Here is a 20,012-nt window from a genome sequence, read left to right on the forward strand (position 1 = left end):
CTTGATAATGCCGCGGGTGATGTAATGCGCCGTTCCTGCGCCCAGCATGACGGGGGTGAGTCAAAGAGTTGGGTGTTTGTGGCTTCACAGGGGACTGATTACCTCATGTTTGACTTGTCCCCGTACTTGAAGGTTCTGGTTTCAGTGGCGCCTGAACCCGAACAACTGGTGTTTTTTATAGCATATTAACAGGGCAGCACGGAGGGACAGGCGTAATCCGGGGTTAGTCTTTTAAATTGGAGCCTAAATAGAACAGGTCCAGTGTCTTTGCACCAGGAAGTTCCGACTGGGATGAGTTGAGCAAGTGCAAGGTTGTCAGTTTCATTTCCCATACCAACAAGGTTGTTGTCTTTAGATCCAGTCGGGTGAAGGGTGGGAGTGTGGTGCCCCGGAGAGGACCTCAGAGACTGAAAGAAAATATACAAAAACGACAAAAGAGACAAAACTAATTCAAGTGGGACGTGGCACAATAAAACAGGAACGAGGGGACAATCCCCAATGGAGGGCCATGACTGTCAAAGGAGTCTGTGGTTCAGGCATGATCCGTGGAGAACAAACCTTGAGGAAAAAACAAAACAAAACAATGTATACTCCGTTTACCACACACTGGCCACAGTGAACTGTAGTGTGTCAGAAATCACTTTGGTGCCAATATAGTACAGTGGTACCTCAGCTTTTGAACGTCGCGGAATTCAAACAAATCATAGTTTGAACAAAAAAGTTCGAACTCAAACGCAGACGTGTCCCGTTAGCTACATTTGCTGACAGTTTTTTCTTCATATTGAGGTGTAAAACCTTTCCTGTCTCCACACTGGACCGTGGTAGAGTGCCACAGGCGAGGTGCTCGCTCTCCACACCTCCAAGGCTGGAACGCGCACTGTAGCTAACGGGACACGTCTGCATACAGAGGCTGCGTTATACACAATAACAAAGCGCGTCGTGGGTCAGCTGATCGGTCTGCACACATGATGTTTTTTCCGGCTTTTATCGGGGGCGTTCGAGTTCTGGATTTTCGGTCGAAATCAGACGCAAAAAAATCTCTAAATTTTTGTTCGAACTGCGATTTGTTCGAAGTCCGGGACGTTCGAAAACCGAGGTACCACTGTATTTATTTTATTCAGAATTGTATTCATGACATACAGTTTTTCCAGTTTTCTCAACAGTTTGGATGAAGGGTTTTTTCTTCTTTATTTCTTCAGTAAATTCAATGAACATTGCACCTGGTTCTGCTGCTAGTTTGACGTTTCGACGACAAATATCTTGGTGCTGATCACATGGTTTCATGCCATTTCACAAGGTTTTGTTTACATGAATGGTTATTGAACAGAAATCAAATCAATAATTCTGTAATCAGTAATGTCGGTATCAGTTCTATTCCTTGAATGGGCCCCGGAGCCATTTGTTCAGGAAAAGGTGGGCCCCAAGATGAAAAAGGTTAAGAACCCCTGGTCTATTGGATTGGATTGGTATCGTATTACCCAGGGAAATTTCAACAGACCATTTTACTGAAGCAGAAACACAAAAATACATCAAATTCGAGCGACAAGGAGAAGAATGATTGGCAGAGTGATGGCACAGCAGGTTGGATTGCGTAGACGGATCACGGCCTTGCTGGCATATGCTCCAGACACTGTGTAAGTTAGAGACACAAGGACCAAACAGGACCAATGAGAAACAGTCAAACAACCTCCTGTTTGACCCTCAGTCAGACTTTGAAGTCCAGTCCACTCTGCAGATATGATATGACATCATGATGTGTACCACAAAGCCATTATCATTTCCACTTTTAACTGCAAGAATAGCACCACAAATTAAATCATGCCACAAATCAACAACTCACATTTAGTGTTGCTTTAACAGACATGTGTTGCTTTGAGTTGAGGACCATAAAAAAGTGAAAGTGGCTTTTATAATCGACTTTCAAAGACGTTGCAGAGCTGCAAACGCATGTTGTTTTGCTTTGTGAACTGACTCACTCCACTGCAAAAATGCTTATTGGCGTGGTGTTTACAAGTAAGAAACATATTTTAGGCAGATTTGAAATGGTTCAAGGGATCAAATTATACAAGTTTATATGAAGAGATCTAAGATTACATATGAACTTGCTGTTTAAAGTGAGTTCCACCAATGGACATAGCTGCTATGCTTCAGGAGGGTGTCCAAGATGGACCAGAGGTGGACAAGCCTCCAATGAGGTCCCAAACGGAGATTTGTGCTATCATCTTGTCTGCCATGAATTTTGGCCGGGGTCACAAGAAAATGGAACATGAACTGATGTGACACTTCTACATTCATTGCAGAACCAAGTCCCATAGCATAATACAGTAACATTGGGAAAGTGGACTTTTGCGTCCTATACTGACAACAAAGGCATTTGAGAGGCTACATATGAAAAGAGAAGGGTTAGAACCACTCCAACATTTATTCATTGTTTACAACATGAATTAAAGTTACATTCTTTAAAATATCAACTCAACACCATCATCATGCCACTGACACTGCAACATGTCCGTGTTTGAATTGGCATAAACTTGTGTGTATTTGGTTTACTGCATAGTTCTTAAACAAACAAATGACTGTGTCCTGCCCACCAAGGCAATAAAACGTCCATTGTGGTTCTGCTTCCACGCCTCTCTCTGTTTTAAGACGTCTTGGAAGGATTCACACTTCCTCTGCAAAACAGCACTCCCCTGAATCCACCACTTCTTGACTCAACACGGTGGTTTAACCAGCCATGAATAAGTCAACGAGGGTGTTTAATTGGGCCCGAGTTTGTCAGGCGTCCTTGTCGCGTCTAAACCTTCGCCCTCTCGGCTTGATGGGTTGATTTGCTCTGTTCCAAAAATGTGTCGCAGCAGTGAGAAATAGTTCACTTTCTTCTCTGGAATTCCATCTTCATCATAGCGCCAGTTGACAGCAAACTGGAGAAGGAGAGACAGGTTTATTATATTACACATTAATGGCACTGTATTTATGATGGTACTACGATCATAGTGTACGAATTAACAGTTAACATTATGGCACAGTGCTAGGCGACAGGATTGGAGTGTAGAGCTGGACGCTGCTCATTGCTGCCATCGGGAACTGAACTGGTTTTGAATTTTTCAACTCAATAAGCCAAGCCTGCAGATCACAGACGACTTCTTTGAACATGGAAAAGTACAACACTGAGTTGGTGTGTTGACGTTGAGGGAGCACAAGTCTGAGAAGTGTATGCTCATGTTTTTTCTCACTGTTTTTTCTATTAGCATAATGCCAAAGGTAAACGTTGCAGCAGCAGAAGAAAATCAACCCTGGAAAACTGGCGGAGTTCAAATTCAGGTTCATGGTCGAACCGTGGATGGGTCAGGCCAAACCCAACATGGAACTATTTTATTAACCAAACAGTTGGAGGCAAAATAACAACAATAAAACTGTTAATTGTTTTCATCTTGTGCACTTGGGCATGTCTCTTTTTGGCTGTGTTTTATGAACACCATTCATCTTTTCACGTCCAGTTCAGACTAACTCTCCAATAAAAAACCTTAAAAATGGGCGCAACTGTTTCTTTTGATGAGAGTTTTTAGAGGTTCTGGATCGACTTTTGAGAGTCATGACAGGAAAATGAGACTCATACACCCTGCTGGTGATGGGATGCTGTTTCTCTTAACACACGTGGTTCTCCTTACAGTCTTGGCCAGTGCTGCATCAGCACTGCATGGAAAATATACAAACACAAGTGACAAGTCCAAAGCTTGAAATGATCTTTATGAAAACCCGTGTGTGTTTCTGCACTTATGGCAACAAATTGTTGTCATGCCCTCCTGCACCATGTCCTGCACAACTGTCTCAGCGATTGATCTGCCTGTATGTGAAGTAGAATTTTTCAATTCAAGATAATGCGAACAAAATGGCTGCAGTATAAGCTTTGGTAAAATGGTTTAGCAGGGTGAATGTTGCTTTTCCTTGGTGCCTTCTATACTGTGACTCAACCGAAATGCATTATGCACCTCTTGCTGTTGTTCTCAAAACAACAACAAAAATGAAACAGCAGAACAAAGACAAACTCTTGACATCTTTCAGTGCTCAAGAGATTTCGTAAGATTGTTCCAGAGCACATCAGGATACACAAAAAGCGTAAGAGATTCTTTTTTTTGTCTGTTAGAGATCCCCTCATGACAATAAAAAAATCAGGGGTTGATCATTATGTATTGCTGCGCCCCAATAACCTGAGATTCTGTCCCACCACTGATCAAGATGGTTGTCTCTGTGCCAGAAATCCTGCTGGACCACAACCTTCATACGAAGACAACACATAGCAACAATGCGATAAACACCTAAGACCACAGGATCATTGTGGAAGTGACAAGAAGTTCTGGCTTATACTGTTGTACCATCGACGGTGGAGAAGGGGCAAAGTCAGGACAAAAACATCCCATTTATTCTGAACTGTGCACCGCACTTCGGGTTAGAAGAAATTTGTTTTGGAGGAGGACATTTTTCTTTTTTAAATCAACATGTTTGGTCGTAATTCCAAGGATTTTGCAGTGATGTAGTCGTTGAAAATCCCTCCCAGTTGGATGACCAAATCAACCAGGGGTGGCCATTCCAGTCCCCAGTGGGCCGGGGAGGTGCAGGTTTTCGTTCCAACCGATCATGCGCACACAGTTTAACCAATGAGGTTTGAGCTGAAACAAGCAGCACCAGGCTGACAACTGATTCAACCTCTTGATTAATATGAAGTAGGGGTTAGGCGTTCTTGAGTCTTTATAGCTAAGGCTAAGAGGCTAAGAGCCACATTGTTTACTGTGTTGCTGAAAAGATCCTACCAATAAGTGAGGCTGCAAGGCTCACCTCAACAGCTGGTCACGTGACTTAGCGGCAGTTAAACACATGCCTGTGTGTCACAAGGTTGCTGGTTTGCACCCAGCGTATGTCTCTTATGCATGTTTTTTTTTTTTTTACATTTTACCACGATCCTCCTCCAAATGTCAAGCGGCGTAGATAGAAACGTGTGCACCATTTATTTTACTTGTATATAAAAATCGAATCGGTGTGTGTGGGTGACGCTGCAGACTGGAGTGTCTAACACATGCCAAACGTTTAGTTTAGGGAATGACAAACGTGGAACTAAGTCATGTAAATCGTGTTGATCGTGGATCTGATGACACACACATCGGTATTGAACATGCTCCAAGCCGGGCGAGGCATGTTCATGTTTCAAAGTTAAACGCAACGAAGTCTTTGAACAATATTTTGACATTTCGCCAGAATAGCTCTTATTTTTTCGTCTTATTTCCTGTATAAACGATGAACTTGACCCAAAATCGCATTTGGTGAAGAGCCGCATGAGACAGCCGCGGGTTGGCCAGGCCTGCACTATTATACGTGTGATGCCTTGTAAATATACTAATAGTTCATTATAGATGAGTTGGAGTTTACCCAAGTGTGATCTGGAAATTTGGCACGTCCTTGTGCATTCTCCTATCTTAAAAGGCACAGTCCTCTCTGAGTGACGGTGAGGACGTGCTGAGATTGAGAGTCACACTACGTGTAGTCTACGTGTTGACACTAAGCGGAAATCTCAGCTTTTAGGGGTCAAAATAAAGCCACTGGCAAGAGCCTGGTTTTACGCATGTGCAGAGGTCCCTTACCAACCCTCCGAGGGGTACCAGCATTATCCTGAATGAACAGAGCTGATGCCATTTTATATTCGTACCTGAGCGAGAGCCTCAACGTGCGATTTCCATCACATGATCTTTATTCTATTCATTATATTTGTTACATTTACTTTAGGAACCCCACAGTTTGATCGAACCTGATTTATAGACTTTTCTGGGGCGGATCAAAAACCTCTGAAAAAAGATTAGGACTTGAGTAGACTGCTGACATTCACTTGTATTCCTCAGCATAACGGATTCTTCGTCCTTGACAGCTGCGGCAATTAAACCTCTAATTGAATCTGAACGCGTCACAGTCACTCAAAGCGGTCCAATGTCAAGCCTCCCGTTTCCCAAAAACATCATTAAGAGGCTCATTTATCAACAAATGAATGGTGTTTTGAAGCAAAATGCCCTTTCAGAGCCGCAGATTTCCATCCCAGCAGAGCAATGACACGGCACTCAGCATCGTCGCATGACGTGCTGCTGTATAAAGATGCTTCCGAAATCTCTTGTGGGGAAATATATATATATATATTTACTCGTCAGGAGATATTATTACAATCAATTCAGTTCCTATTACAGTAGGAATATAAGGGATTGGGGCAAATAAAGGATTCTCATTGAATTTTAGCCATACAAGAAAGATTGCATGGTCATTGTGTATTTAGGAATTGGTTGTTTCCAAGATCTACTACCGTAAAAAATCTGCACTAGTGCTGAACCATTCTTCTGTTGTGGATGTATTATCTGCTGTAGCATTTTCTCCGTGACTATTTTACATTGACTTTGAAGCCGGCCTTTGATCTTACCTGTAAAGTGTCTTTGGGTGTGACTGCGGTGGTTCGGTTGTCCTCCCAGTTTATACCAGCCAGGAATGCAGTGTAGTCCACTTTGTCTCCGTCTGCGAAGCTACACAACACAAACATCGATGCAGAAGTTACCGTTACATTATTGTGTTTTTTAGAGTGAAAGTAGTGCACCATGAATCTGTGTTTACTTCACAGCTTGTGTAAATAAATAATGCTCAAAAGGTGAAGCTGGATCCAACAGTGGCCAAATGCTACTTTGTGGACACTCACATGTCCAGCAGGGTGTTGAGCAACTTCTCTGGCAGGGGAAGACGGCAGGACTTGCAGATGGTCACCATCTCTTTGAGGGAGAGAACCTTGGTTCTGGAGTGGAGCAGAGCAATGAGGGGAAAATGTAAAACTCAGATTTCACTTTCAATGATAGCATCCCTCAACTGCTTGGAGTCAAAAATGTTTTTGTTTCCTTTCAATGCAATGTAGTTTTGCTGAAATATTCATTACACATTTATTATAATATAGTATTTCTGAGTGTGCTGTTAAATTCTTTATTTTTTGTCAGTTATCTTCATCAAACCTTCAGAGGATTATTTGTTTGTGTTTGTTTGAGTCCTTTGTGTGTTGCTAACCTTCAGTTACTTTTCATCTTTGAAGTCACTTCTCTATGTCTTAATGTATATTTTTAGTGTCCTTTTTAATTTGAATGTATTACTTTATTCTGTCATGTTTTTCTAAAATATTGTTGTTTCTCCATTATATTAAATGAAATATTCTTAAGGCACTTAAAATAATAGTCAATAGTTTACCCATGTTTGGAAAATAAACAAACTTTAAAACAATTTGTTGTACAAACTTTTTTATAATGCACTTATTATTTTAAGTCTGATTCTGTATTTTGTTTTGACTTAAAATACACTGTCGGAAAACAAATATTATACTAAAATATTGATTACATTTTAATCAGAATAGTATTTTGGCTGTTATACATTTTATACAATATATTTTTTTGTTTAATGTTTTCTCATAAAATATGGATACTTTGTTTTGAATTCAATTAAAAAACAGGTGCTTTTACAAATGTGAGAACCTTATGAGCGAGCTCCATCTGTAATAGGTTACATCTGAGTCAGCCATATTGTTGTAGTTGAGTTGTTTAGTGCCTCTCAGTGTCCTAAAGAGACCTTAGTGTCTTAGAACAATGGTTGGCCACATGTGAGCTGGTAATAGCCGTCATGGAGAGCGCCGCCTGCTCTTTGACAGAATCAGAGGTTCTAACCACAGGGGGACGTCTGAGCCCCATTTTGACCCTCAACAAAACTGTTTGAACCTCGATGTCATAACCAAAGAACTTACCACACGGGTGTGACTTTTGAACTTTCCAAGTAAAAAGAAACCATAATTGCGGCGGTGGAAACTAAACAATGCTGCAGAATTCACATTCACACAGACATCGTAGCGACGGCGGAGCGAGAACGTAAATTAGCGCTGACATGTATAGCACGCGGACCCGGCCAAATATGCCATCATCGGCAACCATAGTTGGCATTTCAGTAATAAAAAGCAGTTTGATCAATACGTTATTTACATGAGCCGTCTCCGATGTGGATTTGTCTGGTGATGTGTGAGTGTTGCTGACACAAGAGATCTTTGTTGTGTTCCGTGGCCATGCCAGACGGTCCGGAGGCCCATTCCTGCCGTGCCTTCCCATTAACGGGAATGATGAACAAGCTGACACTGACTCGAGGTGTCAACACGGCTGTATGGACCTGCGGGGAAGTTTTAGCGTGTTGCTCTGGTGATAGTTCAGGTCCAACACGTCGTGGCTTAAAAACACAACTTCCCCTGCCAGCTCGACGGAATACCACCGCTGAGTTCGCATGTAAACATTGGGGTGAAAATGTTTTCTGTCATTGCCAGTGTTGTAACTGTTTATCAAAAAAGCAATGTGGGATTAGAGGTTGAAAGTACAGACTCGTATTGCAATTTGTGTTTTGGGTTTTATCTTTCATTTTAATGGTGGGACAAACATGTTCTTTTGAAGCTGCAATGTTGCTTGCAGATATTTAACATTTTTTAAACTCATCCAGATGTCTTATACGGGACTACAATTGATATTGTTTATTTGCCAAAATTCCACACTCCCGTTGTGTACTATATTGACATTGGGAAAGTCAACTTTTGCGTCCTATACTGACGCAGAAGGAAGCCTTCAGCGTCACATGTTGACGCATTAGGCTTTCAATTGAAGCACACGTTCTACACCTTCCAACAATATACAGTATCCCGACACTGTGGGCATTACATTGTGTAAAAGAAAGATGAAGGTTGGGGTTAGGTAAGCTATATCGGCTTATTCCGTTCTGCATGTAACACCGCACCAATTGCAATTTAAACCCCCTCAAACAGCTGTGGGTTTCAACACTGTCAGTAAGGAGAAGTGCCATACAGTGTAAGGGGCTTTATATGGGAAATGGACACCAAAATATTTTGGTGAAGAGAGCTCCCAAATGTCTCGCCTGTGCTTGTGCTCCACACCTTCCCCTTTGGGACACGACACTGGACGGAAAAGATTTTACTCCACTGAAACAGGCAACGCTGAAGGTTGCCTTTGGCATCAGTATGGGACGCAAAAGTCCTCTTTCCAACATCAACATAAAAGGCCAGGGGAGTGAGAATGGATCGATCTAAATGGAGTAGCAGCTGACTGCAAGTTTTGTCTCTGTGCTTTTCTTCCTACGATACACGGGCTTCCTCTTTAACCATTTGAAAGTCAGCTTTCTACCTTCACAGTTACGGTGCGTAACACACGACACTGATGGTGAGTGCTCTGCCAGGTTTACTGGTTATGCATAGCAACACGTGTTGATGATAAACAAGCTATTCAAGCAGCAACAAACCCATTTGTTAAAGCACACTTTATATTGCTGAGATGTTGGGCAGCCATGTTGGAACAGAGCAGAAACTCACTATCATGTTACATTACTCAACTAGAAACTATATTTTGGGAGGGGAAAATTTGTGGATTTTCTTGGTTGAAGAATAAAAACCAGTTGCATAAAGCTGTCGTTTGTGAAAATAATAAGAAAGGTTCTTTTGGGGGGTAAACTAGCAATAACATTGTGTTTGTGTGTTTTCTTGAGGCTTGCAAAACACTGCGCTCCATCTGGTTCCAATGCTTCCCTTTCCCCGCTGCTGGAACTAATCGTCACTGTGAGGTGCGGCTTAACTGCCAGCACCGCTGTTGCCACCTCTGTCTGCCATCATGTGTGTGCTGCACAGTCTTGGTGTCAGCGCGTGTCAGCGTGAGTCAACGTCAGGGGCACCTACCTCTTTTTGTCTTGGAGGGCGAAGGCTTTAGACAAGCCCAGAAACTCCTGAAAGCTCTTCTTCATGAGGAAGTCCTGGGCGACAGCGAGCAGCAGGTCCACTTCCAGCTGGGGCTTCTCCTGCTCCAGGAAGCATCGGCAGAGCACCAGAACTTCGTGTTCCGTCAGCTCTGGGTCCAGAGTTAAGAGCTTGTCCCTAAGATCACAAAACACACTTGTCAAATTGCCATTCTATGCAAGTGTATTTGCTAAAGCATGGGTGACTGGGTGAAATAAATCGAAATACAGGGTACGAACAAATACACAAAACTCAGAAATGGACTTTCAGATGGAGAATGAGGTGCTCTGACATGGTTAAACTTCCACCTCCGTTATTATGGTGAGAATATTCAGGCCCCAAAAGTGGGACAGTAGTTAGATGACTTTTTATTGGGCAATCTTAACAACACTGCTGTAGTATGTGACGCATGAGGTTCAAACAGCATTTGTAGCATCTTCAATATATATTTTTACTTGCAGAAAGTTCCACCCACTTGCTAGATTTGGGTCACGGCTTGACATATAAGGATAATGGTGGGTCCCAAATCCAGACCAGGAAATACCATGACAGTTTGCTTAGGATTCTAATTGAGAATTACCCTTCATTGTCTTCACAACTCTCAGCACTAGAATCCCTTCAGTAGACATCTCTAATGTCTTCCTGGCTCCCGGTCAAGCTCACAATTAGCTTCCAGATCACACCATTAACGTCCCTCCATTGCCTTTCTCCTTTGTATCGCAATGATCCTCCAGGAAACTCAGTGAGCATCAGAAAATAAAAGTCATTGATAATAAACCTGTTGTGATCAATTCTAAAGATTGAGTGGTTCTCTAACCAGCAGACCTTGAATGGCGACGGTAATGTCGTGTTTATCCGGTCGTATCGGCTGTTAGAAGTGATCCCGGCGGCCTGCTTACCTCAGAGTTTCATAGCCAATGTAGCCAGAGTTGGCGGGGTCTTTCTCAGCAAGAAAGTTCCTCATCTCCCTCAGCCTCTCCTCCGCATAAGAACGGATTTTGTTGAAGATCCGACCTAAATCGGCCCTGGGAAACTTGATCAGATTGTGAAAAAGATTTTAAACTGTTGTGCTGACAGTATCAGGTTTATGTTAGAAGCACTTGTTGCTACAGGAAATAGGAACTTTAAGGACTAAAATAGACCAATGTCTGGATGTAACTTTACTGTTTTTTTTCTGTAATCTTTCAGACAACTTCAAGATCCACTAAACTGATGCTACCTTTTAAGAATCCCCCATTTTTTCAGCCATGATTTTGGAACTTTTCTCAAATGTGCATGAGCTTACGAACCTCCTCGGCATGCTGCTCCATGTAGTTGAGCGTGTATTCGTTGGCTTCCACCAGCAGGAAGTCCCTGTTGTTGAGGCTGAGCGTCGCTCCCACATACAGATCCTGAGGGGTGAAGTACTCGGACAGTTTGCTCTTGAACAACTCCTGACCTGGCTTCTTCACTCGTCCTCGCTGTAGAAATTTACCACCGATCACGCCTGGAGAATATTCGACAGAGTTAAGTCACATAATGTCTCAGTCATATTTAAAAAAAACGCTCCAAATCTGTTCTCCTTTTATGGACTTTTTTATTACAATCTGCCAGCCTAATAACTCCAAGCATATTTCAGCAACTCCGTCTGTGTCCTTTTGTGTTTAATGATGCACCAAATAAATCAGGTAGCAGGTGATTCACTAGAGGCTACTTTTTTAACAGCCTTCTCCTCTTTAATTGGACTTTATTTTTACAATAAATGAACGCAAGGTTTGTAAAAAAAAAAAAAAAAAAGTGGTACTTGTGAGTCATGATAAAAGCTGTCCTTCTGTGTCCTCTGATGATGACTAACTATACTTTTGCTGTCCTTTGGGATGGTGTCGGTGTGGCCTGGTGCCCAAGGAGAAATATGAAAGTTGCCCAACTAAAAACTTATTAAATTGCAGTTGAGGAGAACTAGCTGATACTGAAAGGTTAAATACTTAAGGAGCAATCTATATCTAGTTTGTTTCAAAATAAATTCTGAAGCAGGTGTAGAATAAAGTGTAGAAACTCAATCTAAATATTAAATAGTATTTAATTATTTGTCTTATGTTGTTTTATAGCTTGTGACTACGCAGTTTTGTTTATGTACACTGATGTTAGTGTGTATTTATCTATAATGTCTTGGGTATTTTTGTGTCTTTGTTTTCATTGGCTGCTGCAACATGTTGAATTTCCACACTGTGGGACTAATAAAGGACATCTACACTTCTGCATTCAATATTCTGCAATACCATGAGTCAACACACATTCTGCCTCACAAGTGATGCGAGGGAGTCGATGAATAAGCTCATGAACGAAAGGTGCATTTGAACCGTAGACATTGTGACTCTATGGAGCATAGTTGGGTGTGTGTTGCCATTTCAGCTCTAGTGGCCTCCAATGTAAGAATTGTTGAGGCGCACGTGACTCACCGGTTAATATGCAGTTTCACCTTATAAGGCAACAAGCGGTTGGTTTGTGTCTCAATTCCAGCTACTTTACGAAGCAAACGTGCTACACTGAGGCTTATACCGCGTCGACCGTGAAAGGGCTTTTGTTTTTTTATCTGCACTGCGTCAGTCACCTGAGTTCTTCCGGGGGTGTTCGAATACACTGATGGTGTCATCAGAGAGGAAAAAGGAGATGACAAACACTCTTTCTTTGTCCACTTCATCCGTCGTCACCATCTTTGCGTTGAAGCTCATCACATTACTGTCCAGGCCACATCTGGAAGACACGCACTCCATCAAACCCGGGACCCGGATTCAATCGTGACTCATCCAACCTGTCTTTCTCCATGAATTTGCAGAAATCTTTTCGGGGAGGTTTAGGCAGCAAGCCCTGGCAGGAGCTGAGCGAGTCCTCCTCGGAGCCAAAACCATTATAAGGGGGTACAAGCCTCGCAGGCTTGGGGACCGGGGGAGATTTGTACTGCACGGGGGTGAAGTCCTCTGGAAAAAAAAAAAAGTGAGGAACTTAAAAGGTCCAGGAGGAAGAATGATTTTTGACCTCTGGGAGTCAAACAGAACCCTCCATCACATCTGCCTGTCACTAGAGGTTTGGAGTGCTTTACTACTGTGACTAATACAGAGCCCCTAAACCTGCCCATGGTGGCTGACCCATCTCAGCTTATGTCACTCCAACTCCAACAGTGGTGTCTGATATCAGTCAAGGCTGCTTCCTTCTGCACTGGATAGCAAACCTATCTGCCAGCTACTTCTCAAAATGCACAGCATGACGCTGTTGTTCAACAAGTTTTGGGTGCAGTTGAGGACCAGCAAACAAGAAATGCATTTAGCTGTAACCACGTCTAACATCCTGGAGCCTGTTGTAACTACTTTAAAAGGGTTATTATGTTGTTTTTCCCAGCTTTTATTTTTAGGCAGCAGATTTAGTTTGTCGACCAAAGCGAATTCCTTCAGGGATTTTGTTACCATTTGTATTCAATTTTGTTGTCATGTTGCAGTTACAAGCACTTTACAAGTAGATTCTATTCTGCTGGACGTGATGTGGGCATCGAGAGGCAGCATGATTACCTATGCCATATTTGGTGCGGTAGTGATGCTTGGTGAAGTCATCGCACTCGGTCAGAATCACTTTCCGGCCCCAAACATTGACCTCTCGGCCCAGCATCAGGTCACAGTCCTTGTAGCACTCCTCGTGAACAGCTCCAGTCTACAGGAAGACAAGAAGAACAACAGGCTGTTTATTCCTGGGCAGAGCATTAAAGCGGAGTCACTTCAGCTGTATAAACACAGGGCAACATTCTGTCATTCAAACAACCTCAACTGCTGATGTCGATCTGTAAGTCATGTTTAAACGAGCCAAGTTATTGAAATTATTCAACGTCATTGATTTCAAACTGTTAAATAAATGGCGCCATCTACTGTCGGTATGTTGTCACTCCTTTCATCCAATTTCATCCAGTTAACTGAGGTCGAATACAGTGACCCTACCTGGGTCAACTCAGAGACAATACAGTGGCACCTCGGTTCTCGACCACAATCCGTTCCAGACGGCCGTTCGAGAAGCGAATTGTTCGAAATCTGAATCGATTTTTCCCATTACAATGAATGGAAAAAGAGATAATGCGTTCCTAGCCTTAAAACAGTCTTTTGTAGGAGTGAGTGTAGAGCGTCTGCTGCAGGTGCGCTGTTCCTCTATGTGTGTGGCCGCTGCATGTGGGAGGGGTTGCCGAGTGAGTGACGTCTCTCCAGAAGTGAAGAGGTGCCCGGTGCGTGTCCAGCTCTGAATGTGCGCTTCTGTGCAGTTTGGCTGTGACAAAGTCATAAACCAAGTCACGCTCTGTCCCAGACTCGCCTCATCCCTGTCCCAGCTCCAGCCCACAACAGGACATCAAACCCTGGAGTGTGTGTGGAGAGCGAGCACCTCCCCTGTGACACTCTACCACGGTCCAGTGTGGAGACAGGAAAGGTTTTACACCTCAATATGAAGAAAAAACAGTCAGTAAATGTAGCTAACGGGACACGTCTGCATACAGAGGCTGCGTTATACACAATAACAAAGCGCGTAGTGGGTCAGCTGATCGGTCCGTGCACGTTATGTTTTTCCAGGCGTTTTTCGGGGGCGTTCGAGTTCTGGATTTTCGAAATCTCGAAATTTTTGTTCGAACTCCGATTTGTTCGAAGTCTGGGACGTTCTAAAACTGAGGAATCACTGTATCTCTTCAGCATGGTCGGGGTCTGCCCCAGAGTTGTCCCAAAAGGGTCCATTCTAACAGAGCTACATTAAATGCCTGAGAAACTGCAGAGAAGCAGCTGCTCTACTGTGAGTCTCTCCTGGACTACTGAGCTTCTCAACCATTTAGATTGTGTTCTTTCCATCACAGCTTGTGACCAAATGTAGGAGGAGCTTGGTGGCTCAATCGAGACCTTCGTCTTTTGACTCTTGTCTCGCCAAAGTACTGTCATCACTGTTGCCCAAACAGTGATCTGAGCTTTACACTTTGTATTTGTTGAAGATCATTGTGTTGCGTTTACTTCAAATCACACCATTTACGGTTTCTTTTTTACTTTTTCAGAATTTTAAAAAATGCCGAGGCGACCGTATGAGCGCAAATCTAACTGATATGAATATTGACAAGCCGAACCTTCAGACTGTCCAGGATGTAGTGGGTGGCCTGGTTGGAGGACGTCAGCACGTTGAGCAGTGTGCGGTCTGTGACCTCGCCAGGTTGCCTCATCTGGGTCGGAGCGTTCTGCACAGAGATAATAAACAAAACCCGGAGGAGAAAATGACTGATTGGTTGGAAGGTGGATCGGCCTTATTAGGAGGCTGAGGCGTTAAATGAAACGGCACCAGAGCGTGAGCTCAAGAGTGATTGAGCTCTGGCTATCTTTCAAGATGAATCAGGATTCAGTCAGAGGCTTGCAGAAGAACACACAAAAAAACACTGATCAGCCAGTGAACATTACAATTTTTGCAACATTTGCTCAAAACTTGCCCCTAAATATAAAGACATCAGCTGAAACTCTTTATACCTTTACTTCCTGTTTCCATATGTTGCTATTGATAGCTATAAATATTTTTAAAAATGGTTTGCTATTTATAGTCAGTAATCTATATTGTAAAATGATTTCTCATTAAAAATAAAATGTATGAATCAAGTAACATATATATATATTTTTTTCCGAATGATATACATTGAATTTCAATTTCACATTTGGCTTCTGGACCTTTTTTGGACCCCCTTTTTTGCCATACTTACACAACTTTTTTTTTTTTTTTTTATCACAGCAATAAGTGTAATAATCTAAAACTCTTTTCTGGGCAGGTCTCATCACCTTAGGCAGCTTGCTGCGCCGGAGGAACTTGGGCAGAACGTCCCTGCCTGAGTTGGGTGGGTAGACCTCATGGATCTCAATGGTGTCATCGGCCAGGAAGTAGTGAAGAATGAGCTCTCGCGGGTCCCCGAACATGGTCTTAGAGTCGTCCCAGAGGCAGTAGAAACGCAGGACTTGCCGGTCGTGGTCCATGAACTGCTTCATCGTGTCCAGTCGTTCGTACGGCCGACGGGGCGCGATCCTGTCCTCAGCCTGGAGGGCAGAAGGTCAGTGGTGAACTGGTGTTGGGATTATTTTTGACTTCCACATGCTTGATTTTTTATGTTGTTATTTTGTTAAATATGCATTATATATTAGTGGTTTATAAAGATGTACTCTTTTGAATATGTTTTACAATAATAAAGTGTAAATTATATATTTTTTAATGTTCCTCCGGTACTTCAAATAAATAATATAATATATAATAAATACAAAAATAAAAAATTAAAGAGCTCCAACCTGCTGCCGGACTTTGCTGTAGGGGTCGTCCGGTATGTCGACGCGGTCGTTGAGTCGGACCCCGAGTTTAGTGAAGAAATTCCTGGTGAAGGGGTCGCAGTCGGTGATGATAAACTTACGGGCGAACAGCTCCATCTCCTGGTTAATGTTGAAGTGGTAGATGTTGTAGAACTCCTCCTGGTTGGGAGGCGGGAGCGGGATCTTCTGGCGGTGGATGAAGACGCCTGCGTGAGAAATCAATGAAACGCTTGAATGTAGTGAAAAGAAGAAAATGTGACTGTTTGGTAAACACCGTATTTTCTGACCACATGAGACATTTCTATTGTGACGTGCGTACTCACTGATATTTTGAGTATTTATACATGTTATTGGTTGAGCAAATATCCTCAATACAATACAGCTCTGCACATATATAGATTCTAACTGTAAAAATAATATGGCATCTAGATTATAAACATTAAACATACGCACAGACCAACTCAGTGTTTAAACAAATGGCTATTTATTTTTTTATTTATTTCACTTCCTGGTCCATCAATAACCTCATGGCAAATTCTAATTCAACCTGGATTTGTGACCAACCGTCACCTCTTACCTTGTTTCATGCCGCTGTTCTTGCTCTTGGGCTCCACGACCTGGATGGTGTCGTCCTCCAGGTAGAAGTAGATCTTACACTTCCTGATTCTGTACAGCTCGTTCTGATTATAGGGAACTATCTCCTTGAAGTAAGCATCGAAACACAGAGCCTGGAAGGGAGAATGGGATTGAGTTGAGAAAGTGGGTCGATGACGAAGCCAAGCTGCTGCCGCACACCTGTTTGTTGAACGTCACCCACGAAGGTAAGTCGTTGCACTGGGCTTTGGGGTAGACAGACTGCTTGGGTTTGGCCTTCTGACCTTTGAGTGGCTCTCCTCCAATGCCCGGCTTGATGCTTCCGACCATCATTGGGATTCCATTGGTGTAATCGAAATGTTGGGATTTGTGGAATTTGTCCATCTGGATCTGAAAACAAAAAACATTTCTAAATGTACTTCAATATTTCCAGCTGCAGCTTAACTTTTTAGATGAAGTTTTTATTCTTCTAACCAGCTTTATGTGGTTCATCATAGAAACACTTTCCAGAGCCACAACTGAAGTCAATGACACTCAGAAATTCTAAGGTAAATCATTTGAAAAGCCTTGAGACAGACGTTGCTAACAGTTTGCACAATTAAAATGATACACGCAATGCACAGTGTTGGACCGTAACAGTAACACTGTGTTGTAATAAGTGTCCAATATATCAACAAGTGTCTGATAGATCATGAGCTGTAAAATGTGGTTTTAAATATGACATTAAAAATCACCTGTTTGTCGATGGCCGCCTTTGTTGGCATGTCACTGCGCTGTGACATCGGGTAGAGGAAGTATTTTCGTTTGACCCTCTGCCCGGTCAGTGGTTGACCTCCAATCCCCGGCTTCTTGTTGCCCACCATCATGGGGACGCCGTTGGAGTAGTCGAAATGTTGAGACTTGTGGTATTTGTCGGTTGGCAACTGAAAGAAGTGTATTGAGTTGAAATAGTTGTGTTGCAGATGCGATAAAGACATAGAGGAGAAGTGTAGTTGTCACTGAAGCAACACTTGACAGGACATGCTTTAAAGTAAAAGAAATGAAAACAACAATAAAATTCTCTCTGGTTCAGGTTGACACAAGACAAGTAATATAAATATAAATACATCAGACCAAATACAATTCTGTAATGAAGAGACAAAAGATATTATCAGATGTGAAAATGAAAATATTGTTCGGCAATAAATATAAAATTTAATAATTAAGAAATAATTGAGATGCAACAAAACACAAACGGATTATTAATGTCATACATTTTTTTTAAATATAATGATAAAATTCACCAATAAACAATACATTTCATTAGATGAAAAGACTTCTTTGATAATACCTAAAATAATAATCATAATCTGATTCAAGTATTTGAATTATAATGCAAAAAATAAAAATGTAAAATATAACAATAATCACGAGGCAAAACAATCCAATGAGAATGTTTGATTTATAAATAAATAAATAAAAAGCTAATATATCAATTCAAATTCAAGTAAAAAATAATAATTTGATCTTAAATGTGTAAAAATATAAAAAATGTATAATAAATAAAAATGAGAAAAATGTAAAAATCATGAATGCAAATAAATGTGTTCAAGTAAGTTGCCTTCTACTGAAAATCTCATCATCACAAAAATATCAATATACATTTGCTTAAAGGTAAAGAATTGAATTATTGAAACGTTATTACTGCACATTAGAAAAACATGTGAGACCAAAAAGGAGAACAAGATTCCCTGCAGCATCTCTCCTTCACACCGAGGAAGAGACCAGAGACTTGTCGTCTCACTCACCATTATCACAGATTTTTGCTATGTGCGTTTCAAATTAGAATCATAGGCTCAAAGGTTGAGGCTTTTAATTGACACCTGGTGCTTAATTGATGGACTGTGGCTGTATTTATATTCTTAGCTGTGGGGGCGCTCGAGCACAGCTTTGAAATCACAAGCTGCCAGTGACAGACAAAAGACACAAAGAATCAAAGACACAGGTGAATAAAGCCACAAACAGTCTCAAAGAGTTTGCTGATACTATTCTTACTGTGTGATGACGAGTGGAACTGAGCTTTTATTTGTTTAGTCGTTGGTTAGATATGAGCAAGTATTTAATGTAGCTGTGATGTAAAACTGAAATGAAACATTGAGTTGAGTAAAGCTTTATTGGTTATGTTGGTTATTATTTTTTTTTTTTTATGAAAAAAAAATTGAGAAATATGATCATTTTGTGAACAGTATTATATATTATTATATGGTATATCATTTCTATTGTCCGAAGTCTATTTTTAAATCAAAACATGTCTTTAAAATGTGTGTTCTACAGATTCGTATTTCACATATTTTATGTCAAAGCAAGAAAGGCATTGAGACAGCCAGTCAGGTGGCATTAAGGACAAGGAGAATTCTATATTGTCTATATTGAATCTATATTGAGCTGGGAAATGAGGACAGAAAATGGATAACGCTTCTTTCTTCACAGCAAAATTTAGACACTGTAAAAATGTAAAAACTACTGAAGGCCATCTAATCTGTGTTCCACCAGATACAACTCAAAATGTTTCGGGAGTTACAGTATTTTCTCCCCCAGGTCAAGGTTCTAAAAGGGAAGCAGATTTGTATTTCCTGCTCAGAATCCTGGTTGTTGTTTGTCATTTAAAAAAATACTCTGAAATTGATTTTGGGAAACACGATCGGGGGTTAAAGACATGCAGTGATTTTTGTAAATGTTTAAAAAAGTAACTTAACATGCAGAGTAATGGTTGCTAGCTTGACTTTGAGTTGACTTTTTCCCTCACTTGCAGTGTGTTGCATTATCATCTTATGCATCTGACACAAACATTGGTGCGTGCGAACCAATGGTTACTTTTTAACAACTTAAAAAAAGCAGTTATTACAACCATTGTTAAAACTCACCATTGTCATAGTTACCTTTGACTTGTTCTTATTAAACATTCTATTAACCAAGTCTTAATGAAGTTACTCACATTACTGGAGGCAGTTTACTCCGTCAGGAAACTCAGCCTGGTCTGTAAAACCTTTATAAGCTCTTTCAGCTCAACTGAAGTGGTGTTTATGGTTACCATGGAAACCACCCCTTCTCGTGGTGCCGGGGGCGTGTCGCCACGTGGCACGAAATTTGAAAGGAAAGCTTGAGAAGACATGCATTGGAATATTTTAAGTTGTTTTGTGGGATACATACAAGAACATTTCCATGCTTGTTTACAAGATGGGCCTCTGATGCACATATACCTGCAGCCACTTCTGCTCTCC

General features: G+C 41.6%; 1 protein-coding gene across 2 annotated transcripts; it reads right to left on the reverse strand.

Annotated features, from left to right (window-relative positions):
* Window positions 1–2,388: 2,388 nt before the first annotated feature.
* Window positions 2,389–19,978, reverse strand: efhc2 (EF-hand domain (C-terminal) containing 2). Of its 2 annotated transcripts, none has more exons than XM_053876392.1 (16): window positions 19,727–19,978; window positions 17,487–17,675; window positions 16,954–17,142; window positions 16,736–16,886; window positions 16,141–16,364; window positions 15,643–15,894; window positions 14,949–15,056; window positions 13,375–13,513; window positions 12,624–12,789; window positions 12,423–12,565; window positions 11,122–11,318; window positions 10,732–10,865; window positions 9,776–9,970; window positions 6,722–6,814; window positions 6,452–6,551; window positions 2,389–2,921 (listed from the first exon to the last, which is right to left on the reverse strand). In XM_053876392.1, exons 2-16 carry the CDS (start codon window positions 17,616–17,618, stop codon window positions 2,757–2,759), a joined length of 2,388 nt encoding a protein of 795 aa, XP_053732367.1. In that variant the 5' UTR covers window positions 17,619–17,675; window positions 19,727–19,978; the 3' UTR covers window positions 2,389–2,756. The 2 variants fall into 2 exon arrangements, with proteins under 2 accessions (XP_053732367.1, XP_053732366.1); XM_053876391.1 differs by lacking the exon at window positions 19,727–19,978 and adding an exon at window positions 18,540–18,610.
* Between the last annotated feature and the right edge of the window lie 34 nt (window positions 19,979–20,012).

Source organism: Synchiropus splendidus, chromosome 10 (assembly GCF_027744825.2).
Source record: "Synchiropus splendidus isolate RoL2022-P1 chromosome 10, RoL_Sspl_1.0, whole genome shotgun sequence".
In the NCBI taxonomy this organism is placed as follows: domain Eukaryota; kingdom Metazoa; phylum Chordata; class Actinopteri; order Syngnathiformes; family Callionymidae; genus Synchiropus; species Synchiropus splendidus.